A 14,357-nucleotide genomic window follows, 5' to 3' on the forward strand; every position below is an offset into this window, starting at 1 on the left:
CACATACTTGTGTCAGTGAGCAGCCAAATCAATCGCTATACAAAATACAAGTCATAAACAAATAACTTAAGTTTTCTTTTCAATATAAATGACAGCTCTTATGTTCATCATTAAAAATTCTAACATCATTATAATTTCAATATCTATCTACTCGATATTCAAGTCAAATGTAACACACGTACTTAATCAGGGAGCAACTCAACATGTGTGATAGATATTATTACAGTTTAAATTACCATATTATACTATAAGGTTCTTTGTGGTACCAAAGTGGGACAGGAAAAACTATTCCCCAAAATCTGTAATCATAAGAACAGTTTGTGGGAAATTTAAAATTAAGAAGGGTCCCAGTAGTCAATTACTTAAATAATCACCCTAGCGAAACCGCACACTAAAATTTCAAAACAGTCAGGAAAGCAGTGTCTACAAAGAAAACATTTCAGCAAAACTAAAACTGAAATAATACAAACAAAAATACAAACAAGCAAATTTCACCACCATTTGAAGGAACATGCTGCATTTCAATGCAATCACACATACACAAATGCATCAAACGTTACGTATTTATATTTTACCGAAATCAGCACATTTCTTACAGCCCTCACTCCAAGAAAATGCACAGCCAATTTCAAAGCAAACTGTTAACATAAGTAAGTTGTTGACAAATAGTGAATAAACGTACAGACAGATACAATTACAGGCAGTTAACCTATCTGATAAATTTTGCATTTCTGACAGCAGAGTTAAAAAGGTAAATGACAAACATTAAAAAGGCATAATCATCAAGTGATTGGTGTTGACGCAAGCACAATCCGACTATGGCCATGCACAGGTAACATCTTTGAAGTCATTAGGAATGTACGGTCAGACCATTTTACACAGGTATAGTTGTTCTTCTTGACCTCTATAACTAGGTGGACTGAGAACCGCTGGTCACTAATGGCAATCAGAGGGCAAAACAACCCCCATCTTCCTCAAATTAATTCTTACATTATCACCATCATTCATATATATATATATATATATATATATATATATATATATATATATATATATATATATATATATATATATATATATATATATTATATATATATATATATATATATATATATATATATATTCATTCATCATATTTATCCTGATGAGTTGGAAAATGAAGAAACAACCGAGGATAAGAACTCAGCTTCATATCTTGATCTGTTGCCGCAAATGGATACTCATGGGCTACAAACTAAGCCGTATGACAAAAGGGATGATTTCGATCTTGAAATTGTAAATTATCTCTACTTGTCAATTAATATCTGTCTGTACTCCCTTATGGTGTATACATGTCTCAACTTCTAAGATATTGTAGAGCTTATGATCTGATTTTCAAATGAGACAAGCTTATTGGCCTCAAAACTAATGAGACAAGGATACATACCAAAAAATCTAGTGAGGACTTTCAAAACGTCCTGAAGTCGATATTATGACATATACGGCACCTTGGTTACTCAAATGATTTGCGACAGCAATTCTTGCTTTGACTTCTTAAAGTTATTCTTATACTGAATCACTTCATACAAGATGTAGACAATTTGGGACCAATCCTGATAGGTGTAGGATGCTAGCAGGGTACGCTTACCCATTTCGGACACCTGGTACCACCATTAACTATCAGTGGTTCAGGATGGTCTTACTGAACTTGGAAATCACAAATATTCCATGGACTTGGTAATGCATTACGGCAATACAAATGATGATAACCAATCGGGACTTGCAAGGAAACTTCCATATGGTTTAAAGATCTGCCATTGGAATGTGCAAGGCTTGCAAGAGGGAAAGCTTGACCAATTAAAACATGCGTATCTGGACAACCCTAAGAGTAATGTTGACATCATGTATATATCAGAATCCTGGTTGAACGATTCATTTAGTAATGTCAGGTTATTGATTCAAAGATATTATCCTCCTTTGTGGAAAGATCGGCAAATAGGTATACAGCGTGGTGTGGCTGCCTACGTTAAGATAACAATACATCACAAGATTGGAGACGACTTTCATGAACTAGAATTAGAGACTTTATGGAAGGAAGTAACATATCCCAATTCACCGGGAATTATTACTGGGGTTGTGTATAGGCCACAATTCCAAATATTATCATGGCGGATCCCCAATTTGAGATTTTAAGTTTATGCCAAAAATAAAGAATTGACCATTCCTTGGGATTTCAATGTTGACCTACTGGAAGAGGGTCAACACTGATTTTCTAGACCGTATGTCATCTTTTCAGTTGGATCAACTTATTACCCAACCAACCAGAGTAACTGATCATTTAGCATCACTGTTAGATCACATTTATGTTTGTTGTGTCAATATACCTACTTTAGAAATGAGCGATCTTAATCCTACCATCATAGTCAGGAAAAGAAATGTAGCCCGAAAGAATACTTCAATCAAAATTAAATATCGGTGCTACAAAACTTTTTGACGAAGCAAATTTTATCAGGGAGCTTGATGAGCTCTATGGTTAGTTTTGGAAGTGTTCGACGACCCAAATGATTATTTAGAAAGTAGGTATGAAATGTCTATTGGTGTGTTGGACAAATATGCTCCATGGCGAGAAAAACGTGTCAAGAAACAAATGCAACCAGAATGGTTGTCTAATGATATTTTGAATGCTATTCACACTAAATTAGATTGAAGGCATTGAAAAATCATACTTAATATAAAATCTGGAGACAGAAAATTAATAAATGGTTACAAAGGCTAAAATTGATTATTAAAGATCGCTCATAGAGGAAAACAATGCAAACAAAAACTAAAGAGCTATGGACGTACATATCTGATCTGGTGCCCAAAATGTCAAACACTTGCCCCGCTTCCTTGAAAGTAGAGGGATTAGATATTACAGATCCAATGGAAATAGAAATATTTCAATAAGTTTTTCACAGATATAGTGAATCAGTTTACTGCAGAGTTTACAGATTCAGAAACAGATTTTACAAAACTTAGAGATCATGTTCATGACATTTTGGGTCCAGGTGTGAGTTTTAAAACCCAACAGTTAGTGAGGAATTTGTGTTAAAGAATTATCAAGTTTAACGGGTAGACCCACCCTCCTTGAGTGATTTTGGTCATTTTTTGTTTTATGGTAAATTTTGAATCTGTCAAATATGGCCTTTGAGTGGACGATAAGTTTGAAACCATAACATACTTGGAAATGAGTTAAATTCTAACAAAAATGAACATTGTAGGCCAGTTCGCGTGCCGTGTTTTTCTTGTGTCTTAACGGTTTCCAGGTTAGTCAATGCTATCTCAAGAGCGTAAGTAGATTACGCTAATCCGTCTGGAGGAGTGCGCATGCGTCAGTCTTCTTCCCAGCTGCCGGCAGGAAGTATGTCGTGGCTACTGAACATGCTGAAGGTAGCCGTCGATTGCAAAAGCATGGTCCACAAAAGCGAAATATCAAGCATATGGCCGGGAATGAGAGAACAGTTAAAATTGTCAGAGTTACAGTCAGGCTTAAAACTCCAGTTTCCGATGCGTTGAAAAGGTGTAAACTGGAAATGGTCGCAAGCGAGGAATGTAACGCAGAACGCTTACTCATTCAACACTAAACTGAGCTTCGAATAAAAACTGGTGATACATCTTGCGCACAACAGAGAGGCTGCTCATTGTAGTTTACGTAATTTTACCTCGTTTTCCTATAACACGTATTTAATAGAACTGTTCCCGTACAAAACAAATAACGGCCGAAAATCCAAATAGTAGGTCTTTGTCTTTACATGTTTGCTAAATAAAGTCCAGCATTCAAAATTAATCGCTGCCGAAAACCAAAAGTACATTTGTGTCCGCTCCGACTCAATGAAAAGTATAGTCTGACATTCAAAACTGACCCCGCCCCAATCAAACTAGGCTACTCCGAAAATAAAAAAATTACGTCTTTTTCTGATAACACTTTACATGTTTGTCTGCACCTATGAAGGCCGACATTCAAAATTAATCCCGCTCCGAACTAATTGCGACTGATGATAAAAATGTCAGATGATTTTTTAACATCTGCAAATGCCCAGTGAAGTCCGGCAACCAAAATTGTTACCGCTACGTTACGGCACCGTCCCTCCGGTGGTTACGGTTTACACGTAAAGCATGCAATGAAGATTACGTTCTGTACGTCACCACAAGTTTTCTATCTTTTTTGTGAAAATGGTTGCGACGTCTTTTTGTTTCGACAGTTGGGCGAGAAATATGCAAATAGTTCGAAATTTTATAACGAGAAAATCGCGCCGGTGTCTGCTCTGCCCGGTTTGGAAACGTGAGCTTATTGTTTTGTAAATTCTATGCGGACACAGAGGGAACGTGATGCGAGTATTGCACGTACAGTTTAGAATGATGCCGTGATTTACAATGTAAACACAATGTTGACCCAGCATTTGTTTTTCAATCTGTACCGGAGCTAATCATAGAGCATATATAATTTGTCTCGATCACCTGAACTTTTATTGGCGGACTTGCTCATGAAGTGAGTCGAAGTCCAGGGTCGAAATCAATCACGATTGAAAAGTATGCAATATTTCACAGCACAAATTCATGTCGGTGTAGCTTTAAAATCATTGCGATTGAATTGTTATTAGTCGCGCCAGCGGCTTACTGACTACGCATGCGCTTATTCATACCATGCGAGTAACCGGAAGTGTACCCTTCTTTCGTGGGCGCCGCCATGTTTTTTTTTTGAGTACTCGTAAATAACAAATACGAAACAAATTATTATTATATAAACGTGCCATTTATAAAATATACCTCTTTTATTAGCCAGTAAATGTTATTATGCACCTTGTCGCTGATACAGAATATCGTTAATATAGATAAAGGGAGAAACAGTCGCGCATATAACGGTGGCATACGCAAAGAATGCTGGGATTGAATTTTAGAAAAGCGCCCCCAGTGTCAATAATTAAATTCAAAAATTGCCAGTTTTTAGACGGAACGCTATAGTTTTCAGCTTGCAAGTGGAAGTTGGGCAGTGCGGTTACCATTGCAATGATAATGATTGCATGATACGTCCCTTGTTTAACGCAATAGGCTGTTATCAATGTAAAACTTGCCAATTTTTGTCCAAAATTTTTACACGTTACAGAAAATCTATAGCCTACCTGCACTGCTGCAGGGTTTGACGTCCGCGCGTGTACGTACGTGAACTGCTTTCATCAGACGGAAACTGGCATAGTTGTCATATATACGTTTATGAAGTAACAATTAATTACATTTTATCATGAATCAATACAAATAACATTGCCAATCTTAACCCCTGGCGCGACACCAAGGGCTGAGCCCTATATAATATTAGGTAATTATAAACTTATGCAATAAATTTAAGAAGCCAAATTGAAAATGAGAGAATAATTTCATGAACTTGAAAAAATTAAACAACCATGAACGTGCTTTTTTCGAATCGGCAACTACTTTTTCCTGTGGATAAACTCAATCACGCTGAAAAACAGCGTGCTGCTGGCCTGTCTATCGTCGCTATTATAGTCAACGGATAGTCGCCACCGGAGAACGACGAATGGTCGTTTCCACACATCAGCCAACGCGATATTCAACTGTTTGATTGAAGTTCACGCATTTCATTACTTGTACAAAATTCGACCATCGCAATTTTAGAATGACGCATTCAGTTTATATCAGCGTGGTCACAGATTCACATCTGTTTGAGGTACTTGCCTCCATGGCACTCGCGAACCCAAATAAATCGCTTTTAGAATTGTTCAAGTTTCGTGTCAGAATCAATTTATTTCAGTTTTTCGCAAACTTTTTATCTTTCTATTAGGAAATTGTTTTAGATACCAGATATTGTCAGGTGTTATATTTAGTTTAGCCTAACGATGGGTTCTAACATGGCACAACACAAAGTTAGCCCGGCACTGGTGCTTCTGAGGTCGGGAACCGCGTTCATGCAGCTGTCCGTTTTTAGCTCCATGCCATGTTCAAGGCGGACTGTGGTCGTACTTCAATATGCAGTACGGAACGTAAAAGCTAACGTACGTAACACGGCATCTGAATGAATTCGTCTTTGTCGGTATGTACCACATTGTAAATTCATTGTCACGTGTCTCTCTCCAGGCAGGAAGCTGAAAACGCGGTGACGATTGCGCAACCAAAAGAGAGGAAAACACAATGTCAACGGACTTGGCATGCAAAATCACATAATTTTACGAAGTATATATGCAGTCAGCCATTTCTTCGCTTGATAATCAAATTTTAACCGGTACGCTACAGTGCACAGTCAATACGGCTAGTTTGTATTTAGCAAGAAGATTATCCCCAGATTTAGCTCGGAATGACAGTTGTGTAAATAAAGCCTAACGCTTACGCCGCGAACTGGCCGTTTCAGTGTTCATTTTCATCAAATTTTCACGTCATGTATAATTTCATTCATACCACAAATTCAGACAATTGTGTAAAAAGTCCTGTATTTCAATATGGGCTGGCAATTTCCATCGAAAATGTGAGCGAACCGGAATTTTAGCTGACTTTGTGCGACTCCAAGGGTCGCGTACACATTTCTGCGATTTACTCCGTTCCGTTTTGGCAATGTATGCAACTTTGGAGAGTGTAACTTGGCGCCGCGTTGACAGATTAGCCTTATCTTTGCACAGGTTGTAGTTAGTGATTGTTTCTACAGAAACGTGTCTCAGAATTCAGATGATGTTCCGAAAACAAAAGATATCGTGACAAACGTGGACAAAAGCCGTTAATTTATTCAGAATCCACCACTTCTCACTTTCAAGGCTAATTGTGCAAAAACAAAGCGGATATCAAAAATCCAAGACACGGTTTTTTACACACCTTACCCTGCTATCGGTTGCAGTAAACGGCTCACCAATTGCCATCACCCTCTCGTACTTAAACTTTTTTAAGTGAAAAAAACTCAAAAACAAACATTTTTGAGCAAAACAAACACATGCAAACAGGTTTTGAAATATTCTCACAATTTTTATAATCTTCAACTGTCGACCTACCCAAACATATACTACATGTTGGGTTATTGGTAAAAAATCAGGTTAAAGAAAAGTGTCTGCGAATGTGGGTCTCCCCCTTAAACACAGCTAAAGCTACTGGACTTGATCAGATAAGTCCTAAGATTCTCAAATTATATCGAATGCTATTATGCTACATTTACAATTTAAGCTTAAATACAGGTGTGTTTCCAGATATGTGGAAGGAAGCAAAGGTTACACCTTTGCACAAGTTTGGATCCTTACAAGATCGTGGAAACTACAGGCCTGTTTCAGTACTCCCGGTCCTTTCAAAGATATTTGAAAAACATGTTCATTCTCATTTATACGGGTTCTTAAAACCTGTGGTAAATGACTCACAGTCAGGTTTTCAAAAAGGTTTCTCATGTGAGACAGTTTTATGTAAAATGGTTTAAACCTGGTCTTAGGCTATGGATAATGGTGATCTAAATGGTGAAATTTTTATAGATTTATGCAAAGCTTTTGACCTGGTGAACCATGATGTACTTCCTAAAAAGCTTGAAATCTATAATTGTGATATAGCATCCATATACTGGTTTCATTCTTACTCTCAAATAGGAAACAAATTGTGTGTTTTCAAGATCAAATTTCAGATGCTTTACCGATTTATACTTGGGTTCCTCAAGGTAGCATACTTGGGTCCCTTTTTTCATATTGTTAACCAGATATGAACTGAATATGCTCACGTGTTTTACAACAGGTCATTAATAGTAGTGCGCTTCACAGAACAATGAGATATATGTTATCACTATATGTAGCAGGTTTTTTTCAACTTCGCACAGTACTCTCAGAGTTTAATCACTAATTACAAAACTTTATTTAATATGCAAGTGAGCTGTTCATTAACTTGACACTGCTCAATGCTTTATGGGACAATTAGATATCCATCAGATCAACATTTGTAGCACGTTTTATTTAATTTAATGCTATAATTTTAGAGTAATGTCACTAATTACAAAGTTCATTATATATGCAAACAAGTCATTGACAATGACATAGTCCCCACTTGTAATCGGAGTATTAGTCTTGATGGGGCAGGGAAATGTGGTCATTAAGAAGTATCACTGGAGTGTGGCGTTCAGATCTATGGACACATAGGTCTATATCATTGTTCCCAATTTGAAACAAGAGGCATGTCTAAGTTATGGTTCTAAATCGGAAAAAAGATCAGACCTCCAGCTGTATTGGCCAGCCAAGAAATACATATGCGCATAATAAATGAGGTATAAGATGTGACATCTTAAGGTCTATTATCCTATCAAAATTGAAGCTTAAAGAACTTGTGGTTACTGAGTTATGCATATATAAGTATAATCAAGGTCAAAGGTCATCAAGGTCATGTGACATTTGAAAAAAAAAATGTATTGCTAATTAATCCCTATATGCAAAATCAAGACCTCTAGCTCTATGGCTTGCCCATAATTATATATGCGCATAATTAATGAGGTTAACCATGTGTTTTCATAAGGTCTCCCATCCTACTTAATATAAAGGACATAGCACTTGTGGTTACTTATTTATTGACATAAACATGTATTTTAGGTAAAAGGTTATCGAGGTCACATGAAATTTTGTCAAAAAATTTCAATCCTATAGTTATCCCTATATACCAAAAATCAGACATCTAGCTCTATTGGCTCGCTCAAAGTTAGATATGTGCATAATTAATGAGGTACAATATGTGGCGTCATAAGGTGTCCCATCATACCAAATATGAAGGGTGTAGCACTTGTGGTTACTGAGTTATGGACAAATATGTATATTTGAGGTCAAAGGTCATTGAGGTCACGTGACATTTTGTCAGAAAAATTGTATTGCTAAGTTATCCCTATATACCAAAAATCAGACCTCTAGCTCTATTGGCTCGCTCAAAATTAGATATGCACATAATTAATGAGGTACAATATGTGGCGTCATAAGGTGTCCCATCATACCAAATATGAAGAGTGTAGCACTTGTGGTTACTGAGTTATGGACAAATATGTATATTTGAGGTCAAAGGTCATTGAGGTCATGTGACATTTTGTCAAAAAAATTGTATTGCAAAGTTATCCCTATATACCAAAAATCAGACCTCTAGCTCTATTGGCTCGCTCAAAATTAGATATGCACATAATTAATGAGGTACAATATGTGGCATCATAAGGTGTCCCATCATACTATATATGAAAGGTTTAGCACTTGTGGTTACTGAGTTATGGACAAATATTTATATTTGAGGTCAAAGGTCACCAAGGTCACGTAACATTTTGTCAAAGTGTCTGAGATATCTGCGTGAACGGATGGACTCACGGATGGACATGACCCAATCTATAAGCCCCCTGAACTTTATCTGTGAGGACTAAAAACTGTGTCACTGCATCCTTTTTGCAATATGAATACGATGAGAAACTAAATTTTATTTTTCTTGGCCGTATACCGGTACATGGGAGTCTATGGAGAACAGCCTTATAGGATACATGGGAGTCTATGGAGATGTAAACTAAAAAGTCCTCTAACGTGGCCAAATTTGATTGCATCTTGAAACAAATCGACGTGCATCTGTATGAGGTAGAGTACTATCCTTGTACCAAGTTTGAACGAAATCCCTCCAGGCATCTCTGAGATATCTGTGTGAACAGACTGACGGACGCATGCACGCACGGACACACGGACCTGACCAAACCTATAAGTCCCCCCCGGACGGTGTCAGTGGGGACTAAAAAGAATTGGCACAGGAATATCTCAGATATCTGCATTCATAAGCCCCTGTGCATGGACAAAGCATTAATATTAATCTGTCCTGGGGACCCTGTGGATCATACCTGGGGACCCTGTGGATGGATATCAAAGACAGGAAAGAAAACGGCCGTCACACAGCCATTTATGATCAAATCATTACAAAAATCGGCGTGCATATATATGTGATAGAGATTAATATAGGTATCAACTTTTAATGCAATCGCGCCCGGTATCGCTGAGAAATTTACGTGAACGCCCGCACAGTCGTAAAATATAGGAAACAAAATGGCCGCCACGCAGGCATTTTAGACCAGATCAAAACAAAAATCAATGTGCATATGTATAACATATAGAGTAATCTATGTACCAAGTTTGAATGGAATCGCTCGTAGCATCACTGAGAAATATGCGTGAACATACGCACCAACATCAAATACAGGAAACAAAATGGCTGCCAGACGGCATATTGAATCAGATCGTAAAACCGATCGACGTGGATATGTACGGCATAGGTGATAATCCTCGTACTAAGTTTGAATGAAATCGCTCAAGGGGTCTGAGATATCTGCGTGAACGGACGGACGCACGCATGCACGAACGCACACACGGACGCACGCACGCACACACGCACGCACGGACATGACCAAACCTATAAGTCCCCTCGGGCGGTGTCCGTAGGGACCAATAAACCCTAAATCAACTTGACACTGTTCAATGATTCATAGCAAAATTAAATATTTATCAAATCAATATCTGTAGCACGTTTCACAAAATTTTGGTGCCGAAATTTCAGAGGTATATACCTAATTACAAAGTTTATTAAATAGGCAAATGAACCCTTCATTAACTTTACACTACTAAATGCTGTACAATACAGTTAGATATCTGTCGTATATGTATATGCAGCAGTTTTCATCACATTTGATGCAGTCATTTCGGAGTTATATGACTAATTATAAGACTTCATGAAATATGCAAATGAGCTAATTATTAACTTGACACTGCTCAATGCTTCTCAGTACAATTGGATATTTATCAGATCAACATCTGTAGCAAGTTTCATAAAATTTAACGCTGTAATTTTGGAGTAATATCACTAATTACAAAGTTCATTAAATATGCAAATGAACCCTTAATTAACTTCACACAACTAAATGCTCTACACCACAATTAGATATCTGTCGGATCAGTATCTGCAGCAGATTTCATCACATTTGTGCAGTTTTTTGGCGTATATCACTTATTACAAAACTTCATAAAATATGCAAATGACCTATTTGTTAACTTGACACTGCCAAATGCTTCTCAGTACAATTAGATATTTGTCAAAACAATATCTGTACCCAATTTCACAGACTTGGGTGCCGTAATTTCAGAGTTATATACCTAATTACAAAGTTTATTTAATATACAAATGAACCCTTAATTAACTTCACACAACTAAATGCTCTACACCACAATTAGATATCAGTCGGATCAGTATCTGCAGCAGATTTCATCACATTTGGTGAAGTTATATCGGAGTTATATGACTTATTACAAACCTTCATAAAATATGCAAATGAGCTATTTATTAACTTGACACTGCCTAATGCTTCTAACTATAATTAGATATATATTAGATCAATATTTGTTGCAAGTATCATCAAGTTTGGTGCAGGAATTTCAGAGTTATCTCACTAATAACAAAAGTTCATTAAATATGCAATTGAGAAGATAATTGACATGACACTCACAGTATCATCATAATGTTCTTAGATTGTCATCTGTGAAAAGTTTCATGAAATTTTGTGCAGTATTTCTTGATATATGTCTACACTGTCATTACCGTCTCCATAGGGAAACCATTGTACGGAAAAAAAAAACAATATTGCATAACTTCATTAATATGCAAGCCACACTAACCAAAATCTAATAAGTTCTTGCAAGTAGCATATGGTACCTGTGTACCAAATCTGACTTGAATCCGTTCAGGCATTTTTGAGTTGTCGTGTAAACAGACAGACAGACACACACACACACACACACAAACACACACACACGGACAGACAGACAGACATCGCTATGATGTTAACCCACATGTTTACACACGTGAGCTAAAAATGATTTACCTTTAGCTGTCAACAACAACATTCAAATGTATGACGATGGTTCTACACGGCAAAAGGAAATTGAAACAAACACTCAATGATGGTCTTGAATCAGTAAGACATCGGTACTAGACGAACATATTATAATGCATATATACTTCCCCATTTGGACTATTGTTGTAGTGCATGGGGAACTAGTGCAAATATAAACAAGTTATTCAAATAACAGAAACGCGCTGTACTTTGATAGTTAGTCCTTTGCCCTAACCACTTGACCACGGTGAAAATTGTTTTTGTATATATTTGTTGTAATGTCGAGGGCCCTGGGGGGAGATAAACTCTCTCTAGAGTTTACCAGGTTACCCTCATTTAATAAAGCCAAATAATAAGAAAAAAATACCTTGACTGAAAATGATTGTTTGGCCAGTTTAAGGTCTTATATTACGCGATTCCTTTACCATTAACGTTGTATTGTCAAATGTTCAAAATACTATACCCTAATCTCATAGGAATCCCGCCACTGGAATCATATTTATCTTTATCTTATAGGAATCAAATAAGGATCGTTTGTAAGTGATGAAGTGCTGTAAGTATCATATTATGTACCCAGCAAACCTTTGATAATTTTAATGACAGGCAACATCTTAAATTAAAACTTGTAATATCCAGTTTTCTCAGTCAAGATCCTGTGAAACATTCTTTATAAACCATGCTCTCTTCTATTCTAAAATATACTCATGTAAATTGAAAACCAAGCATGAAAGATTTTGTAGAAGTGTTATGCATGCTGACATTAAATTTATTGTACTTGTGGGTGGTTAATGATTCAGCTGACAAAGTGTCATATCAATTTGACAACATTACCAATTGCAACTTTTGCTTTGGCTTTCCATTCACTTTTAAAAGGCTTAGTTTCCTAGCATTCTGTATTTTGTAATCTTCATATCGGTATATATTTACAGTTTTACAGTTTGAAATCCGTCATGATGATCTCTGTAGTATTCTTGATATGTGGCATAATCAATTTAAAAAAAGAAAAGTGGCTTTACTCATGATACTTTCATCAGGCAATGCACAATTTTGTAAGAAATGCTAAGTATGTTCTGTCAGAGTCTAATTGTAAATAGAATCCAGGTCATCTGTACATTAATGGCTACTTTTACTTCAAACGTGTTCACCCCTGTAAAGAGTAATAAATATGTGGAATCTCATTCCTAGTGACCACCAATGCACGTTATACACGACCATGTGCAAGGATCATAGGCATATTATGAAAGTGTAATCAGGACGATATGTAGAACTTGTAGATGATCTTTCTCTGATAATTGTACCGGGTCACCCATTTTCAGGCAAGGGGAGTCACGCAGCTTGTAAGGTAATATGTGCTGCTATGTTGGTCACAAGTTTGTAAAGTGCATAAGGTATTGGTATTGGTATATATTAATCTTATGTCAGTGACAGGAACCAACTAAGAATGCTCAATAACTGTATTCATTCAGCAGTATTAAACAGACATTTTGTTGTCAGACCTATATTGCATATCTCAAAAGCAATGGAATAACTCAACGCTTTGGATTAAATCAACTTGTCAAGAAAACATACATACATTACTTAGTAGTGTGTAATTTAAAGTAATTAAGTTCCGCAGGAAACTAACCTGGCTCGATGGCAATTCTTGCCAAGAAATTCCGTCTTCAGATGTCATAATTGAATGCAGTCTCGTTGATTGGTTGTTGGTAGCCCAAAATCCGAGAATTGACTTTCCTCTGAAACTGTTGCTACTTCCAAAAGTTATCTCAATAACATTAGATTCAATGTATTCAAAGTCCCCCATTGTTGGCATGGTGATTTCATTCTCGTAGCGTTGGACATAAATATTATGCACATATTCAGTTGTATGGCTTAAGATACTTATGCAAAACCGTGCTGGCAACACTTGGACCTTTAAATGCAAGATGTTAAAAAATAGCTCATTTTTGAAATTGTCACAATGCAGCAAAATCCTAACCAGTAAGGTATAAGTAACAATACATTAAATTTAATTAGTAAAACACTGTTAAAAGATAAATGCTGCAGCAATAAACTGTTTTATTCTGTTAATTGCAATCTTCTACAACAACTATGTAACAGAGAACCATAGTCCCGTTGTAGGTTTTCAAAAATATTATGCAAACTGACCTTGTCCTTGACACCTGGCGCTGCATTAATAATGTGACATTTGTCCTGATTGTATATGCTTGAAGAACAAACAGGAATGAGATCCTCAAAGGGCAAATCTTTAGATTCTGTGACTGCAAATACAGAAAAAAACCAATTAGGAGCTAAAAGTGCATCTGATGTATGCAACCAAATTGATCTCACATTACAGGTCCAAATTATTGAAAACTAAGGACTTAGAACATGAGCAAATTTGATGAAATTTGGTAAAAGTGAGTAATTACAATTAATCAAGTTGTAACAGTTTACTGATGAAACTTAATTTGATGGAGGCAACAGTTATTTAACCTTCAAATCAAAGATA

General features: G+C 36.5%; 1 protein-coding gene across 1 annotated transcript in view; it reads right to left on the reverse strand.

Annotated features, from left to right (window-relative positions):
• Positions 1 to 14,126, reverse strand: part of LOC139129153 (uncharacterized) — a 48,481-nt gene extending 34,355 nt beyond the window's left edge. The window contains exons 1-2 of the mRNA XM_070694800.1: positions 14,015 to 14,126; positions 13,494 to 13,778 (exon numbers count right to left, since the gene is read on the reverse strand). Coding sequence (XP_070550901.1) covers positions 13,494 to 13,679 — 186 coding nt within the window. The 5' untranslated portion in view covers positions 13,680 to 13,778; positions 14,015 to 14,126. The remainder of the gene's footprint in view (positions 1 to 13,493; positions 13,779 to 14,014) is intronic.
• Between the last annotated feature and the right edge of the window lie 231 nt (positions 14,127 to 14,357).

Source organism: Ptychodera flava, unplaced genomic scaffold (genome assembly GCF_041260155.1).
Source record: "Ptychodera flava strain L36383 unplaced genomic scaffold, AS_Pfla_20210202 Scaffold_95__1_contigs__length_380228_pilon, whole genome shotgun sequence".
Classification (NCBI taxonomy): domain Eukaryota; kingdom Metazoa; phylum Hemichordata; class Enteropneusta; family Ptychoderidae; genus Ptychodera; species Ptychodera flava.